Genomic DNA, 24428 nt, shown 5'->3' on the forward strand with positions numbered 1-24428 from the left:
TCATTTGTATTACTCATTTGAACGTACCATTAGTTAATTCAATACAAATTAAGTTTATGTGTGAATTAATTCAAAACAATGTTTTTTTTTCTCAATGAAGTAAGTATATGAAATTTTAAAAATATTTGAACTCATTTGTGAGGGAAGGTGAAATTTAAAGAGGGAAATTCTAATCGATTCACATAACTGAAACATTATAGCTTTTTTAGTAAACATTTTGCATAGGTTTTTTTTTGTAACAGATAAAACTCAATTTTTTTCTTTCAAAAGGCCATTCTTAAAATAGCACTCTTCTTTTTTGTTTTGTGACTATAAATCGTATATTACGACTAATCGTATCAATTATTGCCTCAATCGGCATCATTTTTGTTTTAATTTTCTAAAACAACATTTGCTTCCAATCTGCACGGCGGCGTATTCGTATATTGGCAGTGAATATGTCTACAGTTTAAAAAAAAAATTGCTTGAAAATTACATTTGACAAATTACAATTGTTCATTTTTTTACTGCTTAAATATTAATTTTTGTGTGTGCACTTAACTTAAAGAGGAGGAAGAAAAAATTATTAAGAAGCATCGACTCTCGTCATAATCGCAATGGAAAAAAAGGCACACAAAATATAAACTGAATGAATATTTATTTATTAATAGAAATGTAAAATGATAAAGAGAAACAAATGCAAATATTAAACGTCGACAAAGCAAAAAATACGCAGGACATTTTCACTCGGACATTACATTTTGGGATTGTGGTGTTTTAATTTCGGGCATAAATTGATTTTCTGGATTAATGTGATCTTTGTACCTATATAAATTCTGTTGTTTTGTTAGTTTTTCCTATTCTATTAATTTTGTCGTCTTACACTCTATTGTGGAACTGGTGGTTCTTATGATTCATCTGCCCCGCTAATTATCATTCTTACTACTACTACCAATATATTTTGTGTACCATGAACAATTTTGGGGTTGTTTTTTGTCTGTTTTATCTTGACTTATTCATTTGACTGATACTCTGACCTAATTGTATGTACTTTCTTTAAAAAAAAAGACAATGATTTTTTATTTGATCATCGAAAAAAAAAATTGCTAATAAAATAATTTCTTTGTGGAAATAAATTCATTCCTTGTTTTTTGTTTGTCAAATCTCTTTCAATGTTATAATGTAGTTTCTCGGTTGCAAATTGTTTTTTATATCTGCGTCTGTGTTTTGCATATGTGTAACATTCGATGACCATTTATTTTGATGATATAAATGGGACGTACATGGTGTGCAGAGCAACAGCTACTTTACATAATCGAACATTTCTCGTTGCCATTGGTTTGTGGATCACCTTGTTGGTGGTGCAAATCTTCTCCATATCGAACACGAGTGGCACGTGTGTTCAAAACCTTTCGTATCCGTTCATTGGTGGCCACTTCCTCGCCGTCAGCATTTATCAATTGTGTTTTGATCAATTCACCTGTAAAAAAAAATTCGAATTTTCAAAAACAAAAATTGATTAGAATCGACTTTTTGTATTGAGTTGAATATAATATTTAAAAAAATAAAATAAATGAATATAAACTGACCTGGGAACCATTTCTGTTTCATAACAATGTTTGCTGGTGGTTCGTGTGTGGTTGATGTTTCTGCTGACCAAACGGTTACCGTTCCTTTCGACTCAATTTTGACCGAACGATGGAATTTGAAATTGGTTTCATTTTCGCCAGAGATACGTTTCAATTGCCATGCACCGATTGCAATTTCGGCATCTCCTTTATTGAACAATTTAACGAATTTACCTTCGGGGCATGATTCTTGAATTTCAATATCACCCTTTGATGCTGACAATACAGAGAAATCGCTGGTGCTGACTTCATCAGTTTCATCGAGGAAAGTACGCTTGCGTTTACCGGCCCGTGATGGTGTACCACGACCAGCTGGTGTGGCACGACCCGAACGTCCAAATGACTGTTGAAATTGGGTGGTCGATTGGTTTGAAATGTTCAAACGTTCCTCTTCGCCGGACAACAATTTACCATAAGTGGCAATTTCCAAATCCAATGAAACCTTGATATCCATAAGATCTTGATATTCTTGCAATTGTTGGGCCATTTCTTCGCGCAAACGACGAATTTCAGCCTCATCGTCGGCACGATGACGAATTTGGTTGTCAAGCAATGCCTCCAAGTCACGAATACGTGCCAAATAGGTGCCAGTTTGACCCTCCAATTCGGCAATCTTTTCATTCAACGATGATATTTGATTGCGAGTGGTGCGAATCTCTTCAATGGCAGCAGCAGCTGAGGCACTGGCACGGCTTGCTTCACCTTGATAATTCTTAATCTTGGCATCATACAATAAATCAACTTCATCACGATTGGCACGCATTTGCGATTCATATTGTTCGCGCAATTCACGCAATGACTTTTGTAATTTGGCTTCGTATTGCTCCGACAAACGGCCATCAATTTCACTGATTTCGATCATTGTGCGTTTACGTGTATCATTCAATTCCTGACAATGAACTTGACTATTGAATGTCAATTCTTCGCGTAACGACTGTGCAGTGTTCTCTGTTTCCACACGAGCCAATGTCTCTTCTTCCAAATGCTTGCGCAAATCGTTCAAAGCGGCCCTCAATTTGGCAATCTCATTCTCAAGATCTTTGTTGTCATCGATTGCCTTTTTCTTATCGGCAACAGCTGCATTGTATTTTGCTTGTAAATCATTGTAACGTTGCTCAAACAATTGAGCTGCATTCAATTCCTTGGTCTTTTTCTCCAAGCGATTTTTCAAATCAGCATTATCCTCAAACAAACGCTTCGTATCAATCTCTAATCGAGCCTTCTCTTTAGCCGTCTCGTCTAACACTTTACGCGCATCGGACAGCTCAGATTCAAACATCGATTTGATGTTGGACTTTTCTCTGGTGTGTGTTTCAACGATGGTCTCCACCTTTGTTTTTAACCGTTTCAATTGAAGCATTGATAAAAATGGAAAATCAAAAGTAAAACAAAATGTAAATAACACTCGCAATTCATAGTGTAATGAACATGTATAAAAAAACAGCCAAAATGGCCAGAAAGAAAAGTGCAACACTAATTACCTCAACACCCAAACGAGAATTTTCGGCTTCCAAGAAGCGAACACGATCAATGTAGCAAGCCAAACGGTCATTAAGATTTTGCAATTCAACCTTCTCAGCAATACGACTATGGCGCGTCGGACTATTTATATATGCAATTGCATTAACCGAAATCGCATGTGAACCATGTCAAATGAAGAAAATGATCGAAAAAGAAAACAACATCAAGAAATACGTTAATTAGTTATCGAGTTTGTTTTTCGGTAATTTTCAAAACAAATTTTTTTGTTGTTTCGATTGATGATAATGCTTACCTTAATGGGCTTTGTGAGCGTGGATTTGGTGTCGATGTTGATTTCGGCACCGTTGGCGTCTGAGAACGACCCGTATGCTTTGTTTTTGAAGCCATTTTTTTTTTTCAAATTCAATCAACTTCTTTATTTTCTTCTCTCTGTTATTTTGAAAACTGAATGAAAAATGTCGAAATTTTTCAAGCACAAATTTCAATTTAATTGAATAAATTAACACACAAAACGCACAATTTTTTTCGCCGAAAATTAATAGTGGACAATAATCAAATCGTTTATTATTTCGTTATTTATCTGGTAGCTATCTTAATTCACTTCAACAAACTTGAAATTTATTGGTTATTTTTTTTCGACATAAAACACACCGCAAAGTAGACGCCTGACGCGCTTGTCTCAATTTGAAAAAGTATCTACTACAAAAATGGCTCCCATGCTGAGTAATTTCGTTTTTGTGTGCATATGTATGCCGTTATGTTTTGAGTTTTACATTGGTATTGGTGTATAATTTAACTGAAGAGAGCCGGTATTCATACCAGCATTTTTCATGCATGTAGTGGTGACACTGAATCGATTTGTGCTTGTGTGTAATGTAAAAGCGGCACACTCACAGTGGGTCCCATAATGTACACTAATGAGCACCGGTCTTGTGCGTATGTGTTATTTTAGCGGTTGAAATGCCATTAAACTGAGACGCATAACGAAACGTAAGGACTTATGAATATACAGGCATGTATATGTGCGAGTGTAATGTGCTTGCTCAGCTAGCGCTAAATTTAAAGAAGTGACTTTCCTAACGATGTCACATCGTCACGTACACAACAAAATCAACATTTACTTTTTACACATACATTCAACAATGCTAAAGAATGCTTTGTTACCGATTTTTAATGCATCAAAACCGACCATAACATGTTATCGAAACCCATAAGTGCGAAAGAGAGGGAAAAGAAGGAAAGAAAGAGAGAAAAAGATAAATGTTTTGTATTTCGGTTTGACACCGATTCAATTTCGTATTCTAAACAAATACAATTATGGAAAATTTACATTATGTTGATTGATTTTAAAATGACTTTAATTTTGAAGCAACAATGCTCATTTATTTCAATTCTAACTTAAAAATGCTGTATAAATGAAATAATTTTCGATTATTATTTTCACTCGATTTGTTAAAAAATGTTTTCTTTTTTGAATTTCTTACAAAAGTCATACTGTCTGCTGCAAAAATATGTTTAAAACGCTGTGTTTTTTATGTTTTCGAATAAAGTCAGTTACGCATTTCATCGTTGGTTATTATACCAACAATATATGAGAATGATGTCGATGAAGAGAGCACATGGGTGTGGTACTTTCCCGGTTTCTTATGATTGTTATTATTGTTATTGTATGATGTTTTATTTCGGCCGTACTTTATTGAGCATATGTGTACCAGTCGAATGTGTTTTGCTTCTTGTTTTGGGTAACGCGTAAACATGTTTCTTTTCAATTTAAAACAACGACGTATGGAAAAGTCATAAAAAAGGGAATGAACAAATTGAATGCAATAAAAACGTTTGTTTTGTTTGTTGCTGTTGACTGAGTTTATTATTCAAATGACTATGTTCACAAAATGCATTATATCCCGATAGTCTCGGTGTTACAATGGACACAATTCTATGTTTTGGAATTTTGTCTTTTATTTTGTTAAGGTTTCATTTGAATTTTCTTCAACATGCGATTGATAAACGTACGTGTTTATTTGTGTATTGTGATGCACTTGCATGTTATACATTGTTTTTTTTTTCTTTTGAAGACCTGTCATAACGGAATTTGGAAAAATATATATAGAGAGAGAGAGAGAGGGAGTATTTGTTTAACAAATTTTGTTGGTTTTTCATGATTTCTTCTTTTGGTTTTGACTGCCTGAGTTTTTGATCGATTGACAAAGACAAAGAATGTGATTAGTCCATAATATTCAAATTCTTCTTTATTGACCGTATAAATCTTGATTTTATCATCATTTTAAACAACTAAACCAGACTATGACAACATAAATGGATCTCATATCTTTCTCTTCTTCAACTAATTCAATTCTTAAGTGTGTCATGAGATCGCTCCGATTAGTATCACTGTTTCGTTCATTTGAAAAGAATGACACTTCACTAATGGTACATATAATAACAAAATTTGGACATCATTGTCTTTCTTTCATTTGGAAACGTTGCATTGTTTTAAGTTGAACAGGATCTAGTCCGATGAAGGAGCCGTTCTTCGCATTTTTTTTGTCTGATTTTATTCACAATTTCGTCGTCAATTTTCCATTTGAATTTCATTTGCACGTTTTCTGGGATTTTAATGTTTTTATTCACTTTGATATTTAGACATACCTAGGGTAAATCACAAATAATGGAAATTAATCAATAAGTAATGGAAGTAAAGAAAATAAAATATATAGTTTAAGAGCAAAACAATGATCACACATTTGCATACATTTTTATTGTTGGTTGAATTTGACGCGTTTGATGTCACCAAAGCTACTGAATCCATTCGCGTGAATCCATACACCTTCCAAAGTGGCACAAACTCTGCCGGAGTGCATGATTTTGATGATCCAATTCTACAAAATAAATTTTGAGTTAAAAAAATTAATTAAATGAAATCCAAAGCATCTTACATCACATTTTGGATGGTATTACAATTGGTGATGACAGTATTTGTCTTTAAAATTTTGCCATTCAAGTCGGTACTCATTTTTCTTCGTTCGAAAAATAGCGACAAATCGAAAACACACTTGTGATCTCCGCCGAATTCTTGTTGCAACTAAAAATGTACCGGTGAACACAACTTGATAATATTTGTTCGAACACAATTACCGTTAGTTCCAAACAATGAAATCGAATGGCAAAAAATACGAACAGAAAAATAAATCTTGACATGTTTATGGGCAGACTCATATTTTAAAAACTTTATGTTTATTCGACAGAAAAACGCACAATAACAAAAGGAAATATTCACCAAGAGTCATTTTTGCTTGGGCTTTGTTTACGGAGAATAGCTACAGACAGAAAAAAAAAACTGCTGCATAGTACGTTTTGTTGATAAAAAAATGATCATTTGCATTTTGCACAGTATGTTACCTAAAAGAACATTCTGATCTAACATGTATTGAGTTACATGCAGTATCTCATCTATTTATCTATATTTTATAAATATTTTCTTAATCCCCAGATCTTCATGTGAAGCAAAGATTTATCAATTTTTTTATAGTTTTTTCATCCGCATTTGTATTTTTTGATATTTTGATCATAAATTCATCTTTTTATGGAGTAAAAAGACCCAAATGCCGTGTTAATGGTATTTTTATACGAATTTTATTATGGTTTGAATTTTTGCATGTCTCTACTGATCAACATGTTGTTATTTTACTTTTATTATTGGTTTCGGTCCGTTTGCGTTTGCGTGAATTGATTTCGGTTTCATCTGAAGTCGATTGGTCCGACTCCTTCGATTCATCAGTTTGGTTTATCATTTCGCCTGATAAGCCTCCTTCTTTACCGGCCAACAATTTTCTATACGCTGCGATTTCCAAGTCCATTGTGACTTTGAGATCCATAAGATCGAGATAATTTTGTAGTTGTTGAGCCACTTCTCCGTAAACGATGGATTACCCCTTCATTTTCACCATGAATGCCCAATTGTTTATCAATTGTCTCTTCAAGCTCTCGAATGCGTTCTCGATAAGATTTATTTTTGCCCTCTAAATGATCAATTTTTTCATTTAACGTCGGAATTTGACTTTGGACTTTGGAAATTTCTTTGGTGGCAGCAGTAGCTGAGTCATTGGCACGGATAATGTCATTTTGTAAATATTTAATCTTAGTGTCGTACAAAGCTTGGATAACATTTTGATTTTTACGCAATTGTGACATGTATTGGTTACGCAATTGTTTCAATGATTTTAGAAAATTTGATTGTTTCGCATTCCGTAAATGACTCTCCAATTCAACGATTTCTTTTGAAATACGTACATGCATATCTTTCATTTCTTGAGCATGAATTTGAGCATTGAATGTCAATTCTTCACGTAGCGTTATTGCCGTATTTTGAGATTCAACCCGAGTTAATGTTTCTCTTTCCAAATTGTGTTGCAAATCTTTTACATTCTTCTTCAAGTTAACAATATCACTTTCAAGGACGGTGTTACGATTTTTTAATGCAGTATTTTCATCCAACAAACGCTGCGATTCAATGTCTATTCGAGCCTTCTCATTGGATATCTCGTCTAATGCTATGCGTACAGCAGCCAATTCAGATTCAAATAATGCTTTAATGTCCGTCGTTTCTGTAGTATACATTTGTCCATCCTTAAAATTCAATGATAATTAGTGAACAATCGAGTGATTTTGGAAAATGCACATGGAAATTACACTAACCATATCATTTGGTGTGGTGTTTTTGTTGGCCGTAAAGTGAATTTGATAAACATAACATGGCAAAAAACCATTAAAATTTTGCATTTCAAATAATTCTTCGATTTGATTGAGGAATATCGGACTGTATGTGAAACAAGTGAATATTTATTTGGATCGTTTCGATTTATTGTTTGCGGTCACATTACTTACTATGCTTGTAAATTTGATGGTGATGAAGATGCTGATTCCAGCTCATTCATATCCTCTACTATTGAGTCCATTTTAGAAATTGATCAATTTTGAACAAGAAATAAAACCAAGCGTCACAAATTTCAAAGACTGAATGATTGCTTTTTATTTAAAGATAATTGAAAAATATTATGAATTTAATGCTCTTTCCCGACTTCTATCGTTGATTTTGATAGCATTGACTTAGTTTATGAAATATGGGAGTGAGCTAAATTGAGTCATGTGACACATAATTTTAGTCTACTCTTCTTTTAATAAAGTTAAGAAAATTGTCGAATGACATAAGGGCATTATCAGCGCTGATAAATCCAGTCGGATATTTTGGGGACGTTTAAATTTTTTGTTGCAAAAATATTCGACACTAATTGAGGATATGTCCTGTTTTCGACATAACAAAATACCCTTGAGCATTTCAATAGTTTCGAAAAAGTGCCAAATGATGAAAAAAATATCATTCTGTAACATCAGTTTCAAAGATGTAAACTTCATAACATCAAGCAGCGAAAAAGAATCTTAACTGTCCTAAAAAGAAATGCAAATAGAAAGAGCACAGTAAAGCCGTTTCGGTACTTTTAAGCAAATATTTCAGCCGAGTTTGCCATTCATTTTGTATTTATTAATATCTGGCATAAAATTGAGACTTTTTTTATTTTTAATGCATAACTGATTTTAATTCCAATATAAATGTTAATTTGTTTGATCAAATGAAATGCATTTGCGTTTTCGTGGTGTAGCTTTGATTTCACTTGAATAACCAGACAATTTCGTGCGCTCGCATGACAATCCCAAAAGATTCAAACGTTGTTCTTCAGTGGTCAGCATCACATTGTATGCTGATATTTCCGTATCTAGTGAGATTTTGATGTCCAAAAGATCTTGATAATCTTGTAGTTGTTGAGCGATTTTCCCACGCAAGCGATGAATTTCCGCTTGATCGTCGACACGAAGGCGCATTTGTTTATCGTACAAATCCTCTAGCTCATGAATACGTTCGAAATGTCCGTGTTTTTCACGTTCCAACTGTGCAATCTTAGCATTTACCTGAACTTGGTTCTGAATGGTTTGAATATCGTTTGATACACCATTGGTACGGTTAGTTTCAATTTGGAAATGATTTGCTTTATAGAAAGTATCAATATCATTGCGATTGGTATGCATTTTGGATTTATGTTCTTTACTTAACGATGCTTCCAAACCGGTATTGTATAGCTGCAAAGGACGTTCATCCATTTCACCGATTTCCATTGTTAGACATTTTTTCACTTGAATATTTAGCTTCCTAGCAAATTCCAATGTTTGGCTTGGCGTTTGTGCCGCATTTTCGGTGTCAACGCTCGTCATATTCTCATTCGTCAAACACTTACACAATTCATTAAAAGAGTTTTTCAATTTGGTGAAATCGTTTTGAATTTCTGCATTATCATTGATTGCTTTATCTTTTTCAGCGATAGTTGATTTGAGCAACAAAGCTGTATCATTGTAACGTTGTTCATACAATTTAAATGCATTCAATTGTTCGTTTACTTTGTGGAATCTATTTCGCAGCTGAGTATTTTCTTCAAATAATCGTTCGATATCCATTTCCATGCGAGATTTTTCTATCATTGTGTCATTTAATATTTTACGCGCTTCGGTTAGTTTTGTTTCGAACATTGTTAAAATAGTCGACTTTTCCTTTGAATGCGTTTCGACGATGGTATGATTCTTAGGTTGGAAAAATATTCAATTAGTCAATATGACAGAGGTCAAGGTCGACATTCATAAGAAAGTGACACAACATGATACTTACCTCAGCATATAAAAGAGCACAGGTATTCTCTAAGAAGTGAATGAGATTTGTATAACAATGTTGAGTTAGAATTTGGTGCACAATCTTTTCTGCTTTTTGAGTGTGGTGCATTGAACTGAATATGAAATAAATTACCTATTTTAATTGTTTCAATTAATTTCCGGTGATGCACTTACTTGATTGGTACAAGAGAATCTGGTTTCAATGATAGCCAGTTTTCTGATGATTCTTTTACAACTTTTGAGTACATTTTGAAATTGTAAAGATTTTGAACAAATGAACAAAATGATGTGTCGAGCACAAATTTCAACGACTGAATGATTTTATAATTCTAATTTGTACGGCATGCAGCCAAAAAAGAGTTGTTCCGAAAATCGATCATAGTTGGCTAATTGCTTCAATTTACAGCAAATAAAAATGCATACGATTCTATTCATGATTTCTTCGATGCAAAATGATTCCTCCTTCTCCGCATTCTCTTTCGCATCTGCGAAACACTTGTTCCATACATTTTCTGTGCCGTGTGATAGCGCTTTGTTCAAATTCCAAAAAATATTTCCAAAAAGATCTATCGAATTGGCATTGTGGAGAAAAGGGTTGACAAAATTAAACAATTTATTTTTTCACATAAATGATTTAATATTTCAATGTTTATTGAATGATAAGCAGTATTACTTAATATCGCATTCTGATTTTATGACATCAAAAAAAGTCACTTTGAGTTTCGCTGGCGTTTGGTAGATTTTGAAAATGGCATTCCAAATGCAATTGCAGATCTTTTCAAATTGTTTACTTTTTCTGTCAATGGTGAATCACATGAAGAGCTTTCGAGAAACCGAACTCTCTTTGGTGAGTAGCTACGAATTGAATGGGTACTCAAATATGATTCATCGAATTGGCTCTTGAGATCTTGGTATTTTTGTACTTGTTGAGCAAGTTCTTGGCGCAAATGATGAATTTCCGCTACATTTTCATCGCGAATATAAATTTGTTCCTTGAGCCCCTCTTCCAATTCATGAATATCTGCCAAATACGACTGTGTGATGTCTTTTAATTCCAAAATCTGTTCATTCAATTCGAAGATATGGTCGTCGTAAGCATCTTCGTTGGTAGAAGAATTTGATTCGGTGTCACCATCCATGATCTTTTCCTCTAGAAATTTTTTCAATATTTCATTTTCTTGGGCCAATCTATTGCTTTGTTTTTTTTCCTCGTCGAGCAACTTGCGCACGTGGGCCAATTCACATTTTAACGCCGATTCGGTACTCGATTCCTGATTTATATTGCTCGTTTTAGCCTTTTTTTTATATGTTAAAAATCATTGAAAAGCCGTCACTTACATGCTCAATCAGGCATATAAAATATGTAAATTCGAAGAAAAAAAAATCCTTACCTCATCCAACTGGGAAATTTCAAGCGACGTTGGCTGAATTTGTTCGGTGTCCGTCTTCAAATGAACGGTGAAATTTAGAGAATCACTTTCGGCATTTACATCTGGCAGCTTGGAATTACATGCCACACTTTAAAGTGAAAACAAATTCAATGGAATTTTTGTTTTTCCTAAATATTTTATTCCTTCAAAAATGTATACCATATTTATATGGTACATCATTTACCTTGTGCTCTGTGGATTTTGCTTTGATTTTAGCAAATTTGTTGAATGCGGGGAATTTATAATTTCGGTTAGTTTAGCCATCTTTTTTGGTTCAATTTTCAACTCAAACTGAAAATGGGAAAATGAATTTCAGACGTAAATTGCAATGAATAAATGATAGATTTTAGATTTGAAAACAGATTTTCTGTCAATATAAAACCTGAACATAGTTGGCTTTTTTAAAACTTTTAATTAAAATTCCATTGATACTAAAAAATAGAATTTTGTGCATGATTTTTTTACATGAAATTCTTTACTTTTGGTTTTAATGATTACGACACGAGTCCCGAATTATCTATAAGTTTTAAATTATGACACAATGGATCATTACGTTTACCCAATTCAATTGAAAATAACAAGAAATAATGTATTCTTTCAACTTACACAAATCATCCAAATGGAACTGCATCTTTTTGAGTTTCTGTGTAAATTTATCATCATGACAATAGTAGTTGAATTGAACATAAGTTTTACATATGATGCTTGTATGTGCGAGCACAGATTATCAGAGGTTTATCTAGTGTAATATTTAAAATTCGGATGCCAGAAGATCCCACCTCACCTTTATCGTCTGCACAGTACTGCCTGTATAATTATTGTGACCGTTCAAAGAGTATTTTCAAAAAGATCTACATAAAAAATAAAACAATGCTGATTTTCACATTAATGATTTTATTTTTATTTTTTATGTTTCTTGAGTAGCCAGACAATAGTTTGATATCGCATCATCATTTATTTTGACATCAAAAAAAGGCAATCTCATTTTCATATTGTGGTCGTTGGCGTTTGGCCGGTTGCAATGGTGCTCCGCAGTTGTATTCAACTGCATTTCTTTTCAAGTTACTCAAATGTCGATTGTTCATTTTCCCTGCCAATGACGCTTCATATATAACTGAAGAGCTTCGATCAAATTCATTTTGATTTATCCACCGACTTCGATTTGAACGGCCTGGATACGGTTTGAATTGATTTTTAAGATTTTCATAATTTTGAACTTGTTTGGTAATTTCCTCGTGTAAACGATGAATTTCAATTTCATTCGCGTTACGATTGTGAACTTGCTTTCTGAGTGTATCTTCCAATTGATGAATCATTGACAAATAAGACTTGGTGTTGCTTCTCAATTCGGAAATCTGTTCGTTCATCCATAGAATTTGATCGTAAACATCTTCGTTGCTGGTAGAATTTGAAATGTTGTTTACTGCATCGTCAATCAACTTGCGCACATGTGTCAGTTCGAATTTTAACACTGATTCGATATTTGTTTCCGGTTGTTTTTTCAACTGTTCTTTGGTTTTGAGTTTTGTTTTAACCTGCACGAGTTCATTGTTTGGATTTGAACAATCGGCAAATTTTTGCGAATCATCATTTTCGGCATTGACATCTGGTAGCTTGGAACTACACGCACTATGTGTGAAACACCAAACCGCGAGAAAATAGGATTTAAAAAAAATTACAATATATTTTTATTTTTTGAAATTTTTTCCGTACATTCCTCTTACCTTGTGGTCTGAGTGCTTGAATTTTGCTTTAATTTCAGTAAATTCGAAGACTGCGGGGAATTTATAATTTCTTTGATTAAAGCCATCTCTTTTGTTTTAATTTTCAACTCAAACTGAAAATGTGAAAATGAATGTCAGAAATAAATTGCAATGGCCAAGTGATCGCAATTCTGTCAATTTTAAAATTGAATATAGTTGAAAAAAAATTATTTAGAATTTGAGTTGAACTTTTGGCGCGATTTTTGGCTTAAAACTCTCCATCGTCGACACATTTCAATTAATTGATGTACGCTTGCTTCTGACTGTGGTGCAGGTTCAGTATTGATTAAACCCAATTCCAATGAGACTGAAGTCTGTGGCAACGTCATTGGAAAATTGCTTGAATTTGTGGCATTTCGTGAATTCGTATCAAGAAGTGATGACAGAGATGCCGATGAAGAATCGCTTTGTTTGTTTGTATCATTTGCTTTTTCGCGACGTTTGCGACGCACTTTATTTATTATATTTCCCACGATTGGCGAACCACCCGAACAAATCGATGATGATTCTAAAACAAATAAAAATATTCGTTTTTCAATGTACTAATATGAAATATACAGTGTTCAATACACCTGCAGTCGAAGGTCGTCCAGTTGAATCGGTCAATATTGTATCGATGAATTGATTTCTACTGCTTAACGGTCGACTCATCAAATTCGCTTCCGAAATGGATGAGCTGTCCTTTGAAATGTCACTCGTTAAGCTTGAACTGCATTCCGTTAGATTTGTATTCGCTCCCATTTCATCAAATCCAAACCCATCCAAAATCAATAGATTTGGTATTGCCGTCTTCACATTTTGACGATAGTCGATTGTATTCGTAATCACATTATTTGTTAAATCCAAGCTAGTTAATGTGGTGCACATCGATAGAATAGCAATGACATTCAATTGCTTAATTCGATTGCTGTCATTGAAAAAAAAAATGAAATAGAAAAAAAACCTTGATTTTGTCGTTTTCCATTTGAAAGTGTTTATTCTACCTGCGTAAGCTGAGTGTATGCAATTCGGGTAGTGCACCGCCCAATTGCATAACATTCGATATTTCATTGCCATCAGCTACTAGGTGCTCAACTGTATCGAATCCACTGATTCCATTGAAGCTTCTCAAACCACATCGGCTCACATTTAAATATTTAATTTTTAAATCACAACCCAAATCACGCAATGATTCCAATGAGCTACCGTCCAAATTTAGTGCAACTAAATTTGGCATAAAAATATGCATTTGATGTAAACCAAATATATTCGAGGAAACGCGCATTTGAATATGGGTCAATGTTTCTAAATCGGCTGTTGTGCCACATGCTTTTCTCTAAAAGAAAATCAACAATTGGGCTTAGAACTTATTGGTAAGAAGATAAATGGAAAAATTTTAAAGCAATTTACCAAAACAGCGTCTAGTGTAGGCTCAGGATATATTGGCTGTATAAAATTTGTAGAAATTGGACTGTAAATTTGCCTTTGGCGTGGCCCATTTGCAATCAGCGGTGGTGAACTGTTGTTTAACCCAATGCTCATGCTACTTGCCATGGAACGATTTGACACTGAACCATTTTCATTGGAACTGAATGACAGAGAACTATTTGCGTCCTCGATTTCATCAGCTGGTATATCGTTATTTGGCATTTTTTCCACACAAATTTCAAGTCGAAAGTGTAATGGTCCTTTAAAAGTTGATGATATATATTTATATCTTGAAGAATTGAAAAAAATGTTGAAAAATTTCAAATTAATTTAAAGTATTTTGTTTTGAATATTTTTAGCTCCAGGTAAACACAAAGGCACACTCTTGAACTGCTTTTATTACTAGTTTCACCCATTGACAATGGGACATTGTTATCCGTTACCATGGATCACATTGTTAATTTTTTTTTTTTTAGAAAACAATACATCGAACGATACATTCGCTTTTATAGACAGATTTTTTTCTTTTAGAAATTGGGATTAAATTCATATGTAGAAAAAACAACAATACTTTTTTTTCATTTTATGATTTTGTTTTATTTCTGAAAATGCCAATAAAATTTCTCGAGAAAATCAAGGTAAATTGTTCTTTAATGCTCATCATAACATCAGTTAGTAAAGTACACCATATCAAATGAAAAAGTATTTGTTAAAGCCTTACATTTTTCTAATCTAACAATTGATAAAGCTATTCAATTTCATTTATCTCGTTTGGTCATTTTGAATTTCAACTTTCCATCGGGCGCATACATAAATGTCACCGCATAGTCAAGCGGTTTATAATTATATTCCAATTTATGTGTACGTAATAACTGTGAGATTGTAAATGAAAAAAAATGATTAAAAAATAAATTAAACAATATTGGTGATATTATTTACCTTGGCTAATAAGATTTGCATTTCCAAGTCGGCAAAACGACGTCCCAGACACATTCTTGCTCCGTAACCGTATGGCAGTGATGCAAATGGATGAATATATTCACCCGAACCGCCTTGACTTGTTTTCAGCCATCGTTCTGGCCGAAAATTATCGGCATTTTTGCAATACTTTTCCATGGTTCCGGTCACAATTGTTGGAAATACAACTTGAATTCCTTTTGGAATATTATAACCACAAATAACAGTGTCCTCTTGCAATGTTCGACCATTTCCGATGACCGTACTGTACACTCTGGAAATCAACACAATATTTAGTATACATTTGGGCGTAAAAATGACATTAAGTATACCTGAATACTTCTTTAATGAACGCTTTGAGATAGTGACATTGTTCGAGTGTTTGATATGTTAATGGTGTATTTGGATCGGGAATCACTCTGCATAGTTCTTCGTATACTTTTTCTTGTTCAGCTTGTCGTGTGGCCAATTGATAAAGAATTGAACAAACTGCCATCGAAATCTACATGAAATACGAAAAATCAGTTCTCTCTCTCTCTCCCGATCTCTCGTTTCCTCATAAATGAGAAATCAGTACTTTAAAATTGATCAAATAAATATTACCGTATCGATTCCGACCAGAATCAAATCCAATGCCATGATACAGGCGATTTTCTCGTTCTTTTCGCTTAAAATAACCTTCTCCAATAATGATGGTTCGCCGAGAGCGACTCTTTCGGCTTCTGTTCTTGACTTCATTTTTACCGTGGCTGCTTGAATATATTTCATGCAAATTTCCACAAAATAATTCATATTATTTACATATTTTGACCATAATGGTGTCGGAAAGTATCTCCAGAATGGGAATTTCAGCTCGAGCGTAGCGACATTTCGTAGCGCATATTTTGCCGCATTAATAATCTGTTGAGGTTCTGATTTTGGATCGAGATTAGGTTCCAAGCAACCCAAACGTGTATCGAGTGCAACTCGTCCAATACCTGTGAAACGTGCGAATCAAAGATACAAATCAAATCCTTGTGAGTCATTGCAAATGAAATCATTGTTCGGTAACTTGAAGGCGAGAGAAAAAAAGAATCGTATCACACATGCAAATTGCTTATTAGTATTCTACACAAAATGTTGCGTTTGCATCTATAAAATGTGATAATGAATGTACGTTTTGAGTCGAGCAAACGACATTTTTTTTTGTTCACGTTAAATGCATTCCAACAACTTTATGTCATTTGAAATTGTGTTTGAATTTGCAAATGTTACTTACACTCCAAAGACCATTTGTGAATTTCATTATCGAAATCGTCAGGCAATTCTTGATTTTCGTCCAACATTTGTTGACATCGATCGATGAAATAGTCGGTAACCTCTTCCAACGGTCGTACATAACGTCTAACTGTTGTTAATTGTAGAACTGGTTTTTGAACGCGAGATCGAAACTCACGCCATGGTTCACCATGCACACCAACCACTCCGGGTAAATCGCCAAAGAAATCATTTCGAACAATTGATTTATATCGAACCAAGCACGGCATCGATGGTCTGAACGGGGTAACTCCCTCATTTCGATAACACTGAAATCATAAATATCCAATTATAGAATTTCTATGCAAATGTTTTTATATTCATTTTTTTCTTCTTCGTTGAAAGAGTTGAATAACCGAAATTAATAGTGAACTTGCCGCTTCCTCATCTTTTTTATTGACTTAATATTTTATTTTTAATCCTATCTTCAACAGATAAAGAGGTCGTTTAAGAATGACATTTTGATTGAGTAAGATGACAAAAAAAAAACAAGAATCCATCGCTTAAATTCCAATTTCGCAAAACCTGATTGTCTTTCAAAAGAAAAATTGACTTCCTTATTTCATCAACAACATGATACCAAATCACTGGGTAATTTATCAACTGACTGGTTTTTTCATTTTCAATTCAAGTTTTATTGCCTTGATAGGTATATTGTTCTTGAATTGCAAGCAAGTTGATCTTTAACCGTTGTTAATTTTCATTTTCAATACATTACATGCCGTATTGCGAAAATCCATAGCAAATGTAACGACGAACAATGTTTTCTCTCACTCTTTTCAATTGAAACAAAAAAATGCATAAGACCTTGAATGTTTACGGCAATAATACAAAAGTATGCATGCATGCATAATATCTGAACGCAGCGCGTATAACATTATACACAAACCTTTTCGATTTCATCGGCATCGTATACAAACAATAAATCGGGTCGTCCAAGTAAGCCGCCCAAGCGAACGATGCGGCCCCATCTTTCATGTAAAATGTATGAAACTCGTGCGATGTCCGATATTTGAAATTGACCAATAATCGGCATCAATCTTGTGATATCAGTATATGTTGACATACATTGCGAATGTTTATGATGACAGCATGAGCATCCATCGTGAGAGAAATAAAAAAAAACCGAACAAGAAAAAAGAAAGAGAAAAAAAATTCAACATTATTAATGATTACGTAAAAGAGATATATGTTTTTATATTTCACTTTTTCTAACGGTATGCAAATCAATTGGACTTTTAATGTATTTTTTTTAATGCTTGCTCCATTCGTTGACAATGCTAAGATTAAAAAAAAAATTATATTGGTCAACGAAACTGGTTTTGACATAAACGATTTTGGCCACAGATTTGCTGAATGAATGCCAATAGCAACAACAACAAAAACCATTTACCAGAGAAATATTTTAACGGCATTTTAAGGTATTTTCAATCATTTTTATACAATTTCGATCAGGTGCATTTTTTCACGCTTTTTACTTCTCATTCGCTTCGAATTAATATAGCCCAAAGAAAATTGTAATATGATTTTCATTTCCTGCCATAAATTGGCATTTTAATGCTAGGTGAGAGTTCATCATATACATAAAAGCGAATAAAGCGTTTAGAGACAACCAATTGAAGTTCAAATCCATATTCATTTTAATTAAAACTTTTTGCGCCAATGCTTTAATAACGATAATTTCTCATAACACTTGATTCCATTGCAAATATGAAGTGTGTGGTCATGACTGATTTATAGCTAATGTCAGGATTGATTTTAAGGTGCAGTCAGTTTTTGCTGATTTCGAAAATTTATTTTAAAACAGGTACTGTTTCTATGAGGAGGAGGAATGGTGAAGTTGTAAATGTACAGAGGGAGGTCCTCCTCCCCAATTGAGGAGGAAATGTTGTTTTTCTCCAAAAAGCTATTTCTATCATAAAAATATGTTTTTTTTTTTGTTAAAAACATTTCCCTCCTCAATTGAAGAGGGTCTCAGTTATCTTCCCTTCCTCATTTTCCTCCTCCTCAGTGGATAAGTCTCTGTTTGAAGCACAACTGATGGATGGCTCTACAATGAAATCCATGTTAAGAGTTTCATAGTGGCGTCCAACCATGCAATGAGTTGCTATTTGAATTCATGTGATTATTGACCGTCAATTGTTTATATTAAAACTGTTTGTTTTTATTTTTGTCACTTCAAATAAAAGTATGTATAACACTAAAAATTAGAAGAATCCAATACGAAGAGCTCTTACACTATTTTTTGCGCTCATTAGACATGATTCATCTTATTCACTTTGATTCAAAATATTCAGATTGTTTACAAGAAATATTTATTGAACAATTAAAATTATTTGTCTTTGAAAAAAACTCATTATTTTTATTTCGTGTTTTTCTAATAAATTAAAAAAAAAAATCAACGATAATATTTAGAATTTGTTGAACGATCATGCTAGTAAAACCATAAATGATCCTTATTTGACATTTGAATGATTCGTTTGATTCACTGTGATTTACATGATTTAATGTTTCATAATTCGTTTCTACCCCCTTGGGTAATTGCAGTACATTCATGCCATGCTTTCTTGAAAATATACAGAGCTTGCTTGGGATGATTTATAAAAACTGAAAATAATTTTCCTTCCTGTATAATCAAAGATGTGATCATAAACTGAAGAAATAGTAATAATTTGATTTTTTAATGGAAGACTGACCTACTACAATCAATTTTCCATTAAAACACAAAATGAGGTAACGAAGCACTTGACAATTTACATTACTTTGCGCTTTGCGGCAAATGCACGCTCTAATGGTATGGATACGATACACTTGAACGGCTTTTCAGCCACGCGCACGTAATTCATGTGTAAAAAAAACAAAACCAAGTGTTTGATGTGCAAGTATTTTTAGTGGTGTTAATTGATCTTGCAGTCGTTCATTAAATATTCACACGGCAAATTCAATATATATATTTTTTTTATTCAGAATATATTTTGACTTTAGTTTGTTTTTGGCATGTTCTTTTTATCCGATAAAATTGAATATAAACAGTTTTTTTTTTCAAATTGACAAGACGATTTGACTACGTCATCCGGTAGACACAAATAAATCACTTCATAATTAAATAAACACTTTTGTGTTAATCGTGTATAAAATTATTCATTTTTGTTGTTGTTATCGTTTGTTTGCCTGCAAATTCATTTCAAGCTCGATCGGTGCCATTGAAAAAAAACTGAACCATTATTACGGTTCAGTAGCGACGCAAAAAATGTGCATCAACATAATTGATCGTATGGTATAATAGCAAAATGCGCATTCAATTTGTAATGTTTTATGTTGATGTTGTATATTTTCGATTGACATCCGCATTTTAGTCTATTAACACAATTCGAAACATAATTTTTTAAATAAAAAACGATAGTAATTCGTTGCTAAAGAAGTGCTTTATTCTAAATCAAATATTTGACCAAAATGATGATAAATTTGTTTAAGTTTCAAGAGTCGCAACTCTAGCTCACTCTTTCAACCAAAGGTGTTTGTTTGATGTCAAATATGTTATACTGCATTCAACATTCTCCGTTAGAGAAAATGAAATATTTACAATGCTTCTGTAATAATTTTCAGAGGAAAAAAAGGTCTGAAACATTGTTTAAATATCGAAAGTTACGTTAATTGCCACACTTGCTTCTTCACTTTGCATGATTGAGCACCGAATTAACCACCTTTGAAAGTTATGTAGTCACTTCTTTAGATGATTGCAAAAATGACACCCAAAAAAAGACTTTATTACAAACGATGGTTGAAACAACCATAAACAATCTCTTTTTTTGCTCTCGAAAGAGATTTTGTTTTTATGAAAGCATGTTTTGCCATTAATAGAATGAACAGTGATTAGATTAGTGTGAAATTACGAATTACCTCCATGTGTTGCCTAAAATCGGTAATGGTTTTGGACCAGGTACTTCGCTGTAAGGGCGAACAGTTTCATGAGTAAATGGTGGCGTCGGATTAGAAATGGTTGACGTTGTTGTTACTGATGTTGAGTTCGGTAAGATATTTTCATTTTGAACAACCGCATGCGGACACTGTGATTCATAATAATTCAACTGTTGAGCGGTGGCTGCTTTTGCTGTGGCTGTTGTTGTTGTCGTCGTACGTTTTGCAATCACATCGCTGATTAAACGAGCACTTCGCGTCGATTTCATTTCTTTACTTCTCCAATTCGATGTATACCTGTAATATATTTTTTTTATGACAAATGATCATTAATATTAAAGGAAAAACCTCTCCGAAAATTATCGACAAAATGTCGAGAGAGAGAGAGAGAGAGAGAGCGAGAGAAAATGCCAAGTAATTACTAAATTGAATGATACATGGGTCATTTCATTGTTATTAAACACATAAAAAAGACGAATAATTCTTCTTGCATTACTCACGAACCGGAGTTTTTAAATTGAATGTAATGAACAATTGTTTATCATTTTCAAAAACTTGAACTTCTTCGAAGTGTCGGCAGATATTTATGCAAGTTTTTCATTCTTTGCAATGATTTGCAGACACTTATATAAATACAAAAGGAAGCACAGAGTAACGATAAGAAGCACCATCCAACGATTTACAGTCGTACACGATTGCAATCATGTACCTTGAAAAATAAAATTAGCGAAACAAAAGCGATTTCGTTGCACGATTTTTTCCCCCCATTGTACTCGATTTGTTTTTATGTGGAAAATGGTTTGCGATACGAATTTAGAGATTTTTGAGTTCATGATCTGCAAACGATCTAGCAAAATATTGTGTACGATTGCAATTGTAAGCATTGCATGTAACAGATTTGAGGACGCGGGCGTACTTTTACGCGATTTATGATGCATCACATATAATTTATGATTCAAACGATATGAAATTCATGCAAATTACAAATTCAAGCATTTTGAAATACTCACATACAAACCATGTGCACAAACATTGCACATTCCCTAAATGATTAAACAAAGGTTTGTCTACACAGTATTTTTATTCCGAGTTGAAATGCGCATCACTCTCGGAAATTACACCATAAATATTTATTTTATTAGAAGCATTCCGTGTTGAATCTCAAACATCGTCATTAATTTTAAATAAAGACACCTTTCTTTTACAATTTACAGTGTTTGTAAACAATTTTATGTCATTTTGAGAAAGCTTTGGGGAAAAAAGTAATGAAAAATTGTGTGCTGTCCGATTTCCTGTGTGCAAAGTACACGTTCCGTTAAAATTCACAATTTTTCGTTTATAATTACAAACTTAATTCAAATGTTAAGTCCAACATTTAGATTTTTCTGTGTGCTTGTGAATTTGTCATCATAAAAATGTCACAAAATTGCGGGTAACCTAAATATTTTTTGGCTTTATAAGCATGATAATCAGCTCGATATGATGACTTTGGCCTACATGATCACTCGGGCACGCTTACACGTGAATACATCGAATAAAAACGACATCATGAAATGGCAAAGCTGAGCTTCTTTCTTTCAGTTTATGTAATGATAACCGATTTAAAACCAGTCAAGAAGAAAATAAGAAGAAACAAAAAACAATTCCGCCGTGTTCATGAGCATGAATGTCGTTGTCACACGTCAAAAAAGGGCACACCAAATGTGTGTGTGTTTTTTTTTTCATTCTCTAAAATGCCATGGAAATTGGGGTGTTAATGATGTCGGCATTTTTCTTCGCCAAACGTTCTTATCAATATTTTCTTAACATATGTTAAGTAATTACACGGGAGTTTGAATTGAACAATGGTGACACCGAAAACATTGAATTTTGCTGAAAATATCTCTTTCAAAAAAGATCCGAACGATATGATAATATCTTCCGCAAATTGTTCAATTACTTTAAGTATTTTTCCATTTTTTTTCTTCATAACATAGATTGTTTGTCTCAACAAAAATTGATAGCCGGTGTGTTGACTCAACAATAACAAGTGAAAGAAATAAAGCTGTACCACTTTAAAAGGCCAACACACAAACACACCAATCACGAAATAGATTCATAAAACGCCTAAGCTAAATGTGTAGTTTTTTTTTTATTGTAATATTTTTCGCTGTAAAGTCGATCGAAGACCCAACACAAAGCTGTGGCCACTTTCGATTTGTACATACTTGAATGGCATTATTGAAATCGCATGTATTATTCCCATATATTTCCAATGGTGCATGCACAATCGAGTAAGCGATATGCGCGGCTCATTTATTCATTTACAATGTTTTCCAACATTTTTTTTCTTCATTATTTTTTTTCACTTCATTTTCAAAGTTCAGCATTCATAGACTAGTGGAATAGATGAATGGTACCAAGAAAAAGAAGAAGAAAAAAATTGCCTAAGAGATGCCCAAACATGTATAACGCGTACATCTCAGCGATGTGTGTGAAACATTGGAAAAATGCTTAATGTCTAACGGAAAGAAGAGATGTAAGCGATCTAGCGCTTAAGAGAGAAACAAAACATATCCACAAGAAATATATAAGAAAAAAAAACTTGTTTAACTTGTTCCACAATTCGGTCTATGCCTATTCATATTGCTGTATATTGGCGTACAAAGATTTTCTCATTGCACAGATGGATCTGTTTTTTTCTTTGTTTTTTTTTTAAATGATTGCATGATTTCGCTTTTATTTGGCTTGCACTTTTATATATTTTTAACACGATATTTGATCCCCTTTATTTTTGCCATTAAATAAGACTCCATGTCATTAGAAGAAAAAAACAGAATTACACGCAATTCACAAACGAAACGAGCTCAGATAAATCTTTGCGGCAGTTACATGTTTTTTTTTTCTTCTATTGCGGTGAAACAAGCATATATGACCACATTTTTATTCTCCGTTGGTTAATTAGGCACAGTTTCACATAGCTGTACGGCATGAGTCGTGCAGATCTAACGAACGAAACGATATACATATTCAAATGTCTAACCACAACGACTTGGTTCTCTATTTCTCAATGCGATTTCTAAATTCACGCACGTTCAAAATGACAATCAAAAGAAATCACCAAAAGAAGTCGTAGATGATGTTGATGAATATAATAGAGATTCAACGACCTAACGCCCGATGTTGTTGATGAACTCATTATGCTGTTCGATGCTTCGCATTCGAGTTTGTATCGCGGTGCTATTTCGTTAGATCGCTGAATTTTTTTTCCATATTTCATCTTCGTTTTTTGTACTGAAGTCGGATTTGATCACTCGGTATAACACGCATTTTGATAACTTCATTCGTCAGTAGATTTTAAAGCGAATTTTTATATTTGTTTAAGAAAAATGATTGACATCGAAGAGAGGAAATAGAAAAAATCCGTTATGGAAACTGATTTTTTATATTAAAAAAACTTCGTTTATTACCTCAAATAATGTGTTTAGTTTGCAAAAAAAAAAAATTCGGATGAAAAATGAAGCACAAAATCACTACAAAGAATTGAAAAAAATGTCCAATTGCACCCTACTTAAGACACAATAGTTATATATTTCAAATGTTGATTAATATATGCGCAATGATAGACCGTGCTATGCTCAAGAAGAATGGCAACACGCGTGTATAAAATTCAATAGCTAAAACAAGACTGATCATAGTCAGAAACGAAGCAACTGAAAAAAACTATAAGAGATGCCTTAACGGAATATCACTTTGCGATCAAATCAACCCGTAAGCGCGAGAGCGCATTGTGTGTTGTTGGCGCACGCGTGTGTGTAAGAAAATGTGTAAATGTAAACAAAAAATAAAATCGCGAGTCATGGCTTGGTTTCATA

The 24428-nt window shown here is 33.4% G+C and overlaps 8 protein-coding genes across 9 annotated transcripts; all 8 read right to left on the bottom strand.

The window, feature by feature from the left end:
• Window positions 1-620: 620 nt before the first annotated feature.
• LOC116352422 (lamin Dm0-like) lies at window positions 621-3781 on the bottom strand. Its single transcript, XM_031785004.1, has 4 exons — window positions 3382-3781; window positions 3089-3209; window positions 1569-2937; window positions 621-1459 (listed from the first exon to the last, which is right to left on the bottom strand). The coding sequence occupies exons 1-4, from the start codon at window positions 3474-3476 to the stop codon at window positions 1287-1289; spliced, it is 1758 nt and encodes a 585-aa protein (XP_031640864.1). The 5' UTR covers window positions 3477-3781; the 3' UTR covers window positions 621-1286.
• Window positions 3782-5307: 1526 nt separating this feature from the next.
• On the bottom strand, window positions 5308-6191 carry LOC116336592. The gene is made up of 3 exons (XM_031760531.1): window positions 6026-6191; window positions 5842-5968; window positions 5308-5738 (listed from the first exon to the last, which is right to left on the bottom strand). Exons 1-3 carry the CDS (start codon window positions 6100-6102, stop codon window positions 5583-5585), a joined length of 360 nt encoding a protein of 119 aa, XP_031616391.1. The 5' UTR covers window positions 6103-6191; the 3' UTR covers window positions 5308-5582.
• Window positions 6192-6799: 608 nt separating this feature from the next.
• LOC116336658 (lamin-C-like) lies at window positions 6800-8090 on the bottom strand. Its single transcript, XM_031760654.1, has 3 exons — window positions 7974-8090; window positions 7785-7905; window positions 6800-7715 (listed from the first exon to the last, which is right to left on the bottom strand). The coding sequence occupies exons 1-3, from the start codon at window positions 8042-8044 to the stop codon at window positions 6921-6923; spliced, it is 987 nt and encodes a 328-aa protein (XP_031616514.1). The 5' UTR covers window positions 8045-8090; the 3' UTR covers window positions 6800-6920.
• Window positions 8091-8699: 609 nt separating this feature from the next.
• Window positions 8700-10073, bottom strand: LOC116336726 (lamin-C-like). Its single transcript, XM_031760790.1, has 3 exons — window positions 9978-10073; window positions 9802-9916; window positions 8700-9716 (listed from the first exon to the last, which is right to left on the bottom strand). Exons 1-3 carry the CDS (start codon window positions 10049-10051, stop codon window positions 8700-8702), a joined length of 1206 nt encoding a protein of 401 aa, XP_031616650.1. The 5' UTR covers window positions 10052-10073.
• A 427-nt stretch (window positions 10074-10500) lies between these two features.
• On the bottom strand, window positions 10501-11518 carry LOC116336643. The gene is made up of 3 exons (XM_031760616.1): window positions 11418-11518; window positions 11195-11321; window positions 10501-11098 (listed from the first exon to the last, which is right to left on the bottom strand). Exons 1-3 carry the CDS (start codon window positions 11495-11497, stop codon window positions 10514-10516), a joined length of 792 nt encoding a protein of 263 aa, XP_031616476.1. The 5' UTR covers window positions 11498-11518; the 3' UTR covers window positions 10501-10513.
• A 664-nt stretch (window positions 11519-12182) lies between these two features.
• On the bottom strand, window positions 12183-13065 carry LOC116336606. Its single transcript, XM_031760556.1, has 2 exons — window positions 12958-13065; window positions 12183-12862 (listed from the first exon to the last, which is right to left on the bottom strand). Exons 1-2 carry the CDS (start codon window positions 13041-13043, stop codon window positions 12199-12201), a joined length of 750 nt encoding a protein of 249 aa, XP_031616416.1. The 5' UTR covers window positions 13044-13065; the 3' UTR covers window positions 12183-12198.
• Window positions 13066-13163: 98 nt separating this feature from the next.
• Window positions 13164-14625, bottom strand: LOC116336727 (leucine-rich repeat-containing protein 56). Its single transcript, XM_031760792.1, has 4 exons — window positions 14386-14625; window positions 13980-14311; window positions 13569-13903; window positions 13164-13504 (listed from the first exon to the last, which is right to left on the bottom strand). The coding sequence occupies exons 1-4, from the start codon at window positions 14623-14625 to the stop codon at window positions 13164-13166; spliced, it is 1248 nt and encodes a 415-aa protein (XP_031616652.1).
• A 411-nt stretch (window positions 14626-15036) lies between these two features.
• On the bottom strand, window positions 15037-24244 carry LOC116352622 (probable cytochrome P450 301a1, mitochondrial). 2 transcript variants are annotated; one of them, XM_031785348.1, is made up of 8 exons: window positions 24024-24244; window positions 20557-20871; window positions 17546-17696; window positions 16619-16925; window positions 15964-16337; window positions 15693-15862; window positions 15343-15634; window positions 15037-15275 (listed from the first exon to the last, which is right to left on the bottom strand). In XM_031785348.1, the coding sequence occupies exons 2-8, from the start codon at window positions 20841-20843 to the stop codon at window positions 15162-15164; spliced, it is 1695 nt and encodes a 564-aa protein (XP_031641208.1). In that variant the 5' UTR covers window positions 20844-20871; window positions 24024-24244; the 3' UTR covers window positions 15037-15161. The 2 variants fall into 2 exon arrangements, with proteins under 2 accessions (XP_031641208.1, XP_031641207.1); XM_031785347.1 differs by lacking the exon at window positions 24024-24244 and adding an exon at window positions 21585-21610.
• Between the last annotated feature and the right edge of the window lie 184 nt (window positions 24245-24428).

Source organism: Contarinia nasturtii, unplaced genomic scaffold (genome assembly GCF_009176525.2).
Source record: "Contarinia nasturtii isolate CC-2019 unplaced genomic scaffold, AAFC_CNas_1.1 Cnas_scaffold_187, whole genome shotgun sequence".
NCBI classification, from domain to species: Eukaryota; Metazoa; Arthropoda; class Insecta; order Diptera; family Cecidomyiidae; genus Contarinia; species Contarinia nasturtii.

Bases quoted from the DNA above. Each gene is read 5' to 3' on its own strand.
- LOC116352422 (XM_031785004.1), bottom strand. From the start codon at position 3,476: ATGGCTTCAAAAACAAAGCATACGGGTCGTTCTCAGACGCCAACGGTG. The intron at 3,210-3,381 runs GTAAGCATTATC...ATATATAAATAG, and splicing joins CGCTCACAAAGCCCATTAAG to TCCGACGCGCCATAGTCGTA. The intron at 1,460-1,568 runs GTCAGTTTATAT...TTTTTTTTACAG, and splicing joins GAAACAGAAATGGTTCCCAG to GTGAATTGATCAAAACACAA.
- LOC116336592 (XM_031760531.1), bottom strand. From the start codon at position 6,102: ATGAGTACCGACTTGAATGGCAAAATTTTAAAGACAAATACTGTCATC. The intron at 5,969-6,025 runs GTAAGATGCTTT...TTTATTTTGTAG, and splicing joins AATACCATCCAAAATGTGAT to AATTGGATCATCAAAATCAT. The intron at 5,739-5,841 runs GTATGCAAATGT...GATTTACCCTAG, and splicing joins ATTCAACCAACAATAAAAAT to GTATGTCTAAATATCAAAGT.
- LOC116336658 (XM_031760654.1), bottom strand. From the start codon at position 8,044: ATGGACTCAATAGTAGAGGATATGAATGAGCTGGAATCAGCATCTTCA. The intron at 7,906-7,973 runs GTAAGTAATGTG...TTTCACATACAG, and splicing joins CCATCAAATTTACAAGCATA to TCCGATATTCCTCAATCAAA. The intron at 7,716-7,784 runs GTTAGTGTAATT...TTGAATTTTAAG, and splicing joins ACACCACACCAAATGATATG to GATGGACAAATGTATACTAC.
- LOC116336726 (XM_031760790.1), bottom strand. From the start codon at position 10,051: ATGTACTCAAAAGTTGTAAAAGAATCATCAGAAAACTGGCTATCATTG. The intron at 9,917-9,977 runs GTAAGTGCATCA...TTTCATATTCAG, and splicing joins GATTCTCTTGTACCAATCAA to TTCAATGCACCACACTCAAA. The intron at 9,717-9,801 runs GTAAGTATCATG...TTCCAACCTAAG, and splicing joins GTGCTCTTTTATATGCTGAG to AATCATACCATCGTCGAAAC.
- LOC116336643 (XM_031760616.1), bottom strand. From the start codon at position 11,497: ATGGCTAAACTAACCGAAATTATAAATTCCCCGCATTCAACAAATTTG. The intron at 11,322-11,417 runs GTAAATGATGTA...TTCACTTTAAAG, and splicing joins CAAAATCCACAGAGCACAAG to TGTGGCATGTAATTCCAAGC. The intron at 11,099-11,194 runs GTAAGGATTTTT...TATAAAAAAAAG, and splicing joins AAATTTCCCAGTTGGATGAG to GCTAAAACGAGCAATATAAA.
- LOC116336606 (XM_031760556.1), bottom strand. From the start codon at position 13,043: ATGGCTTTAATCAAAGAAATTATAAATTCCCCGCAGTCTTCGAATTTA. The intron at 12,863-12,957 runs GTAAGAGGAATG...TTTCACACATAG, and splicing joins TCAAGCACTCAGACCACAAG to TGCGTGTAGTTCCAAGCTAC.
- LOC116336727 (XM_031760792.1), bottom strand. From the start codon at position 14,625: ATGCCAAATAACGATATACCAGCTGATGAAATCGAGGACGCAAATAGT. The intron at 14,312-14,385 runs GTAAATTGCTTT...ATTTTCTTTTAG, and splicing joins CTACACTAGACGCTGTTTTG to AGAAAAGCATGTGGCACAAC. The intron at 13,904-13,979 runs GTAGAATAAACA...TTTCAATGACAG, and splicing joins CATACACTCAGCTTACGCAG to CAATCGAATTAAGCAATTGA.
- LOC116352622 (XM_031785347.1), bottom strand. From the start codon at position 21,607: ATGTTTGTGCACATGGTTTGTAT. The intron at 16,338-16,618 runs GTAAGTAACATT...CACGTTTCACAG, and splicing joins TCACAAATGGTCTTTGGAGT to GTATTGGACGAGTTGCACTC. The intron at 15,276-15,342 runs GTAAATAATATC...ACAATCTCACAG, and splicing joins TGCAAATCTTATTAGCCAAG to TTATTACGTACACATAAATT.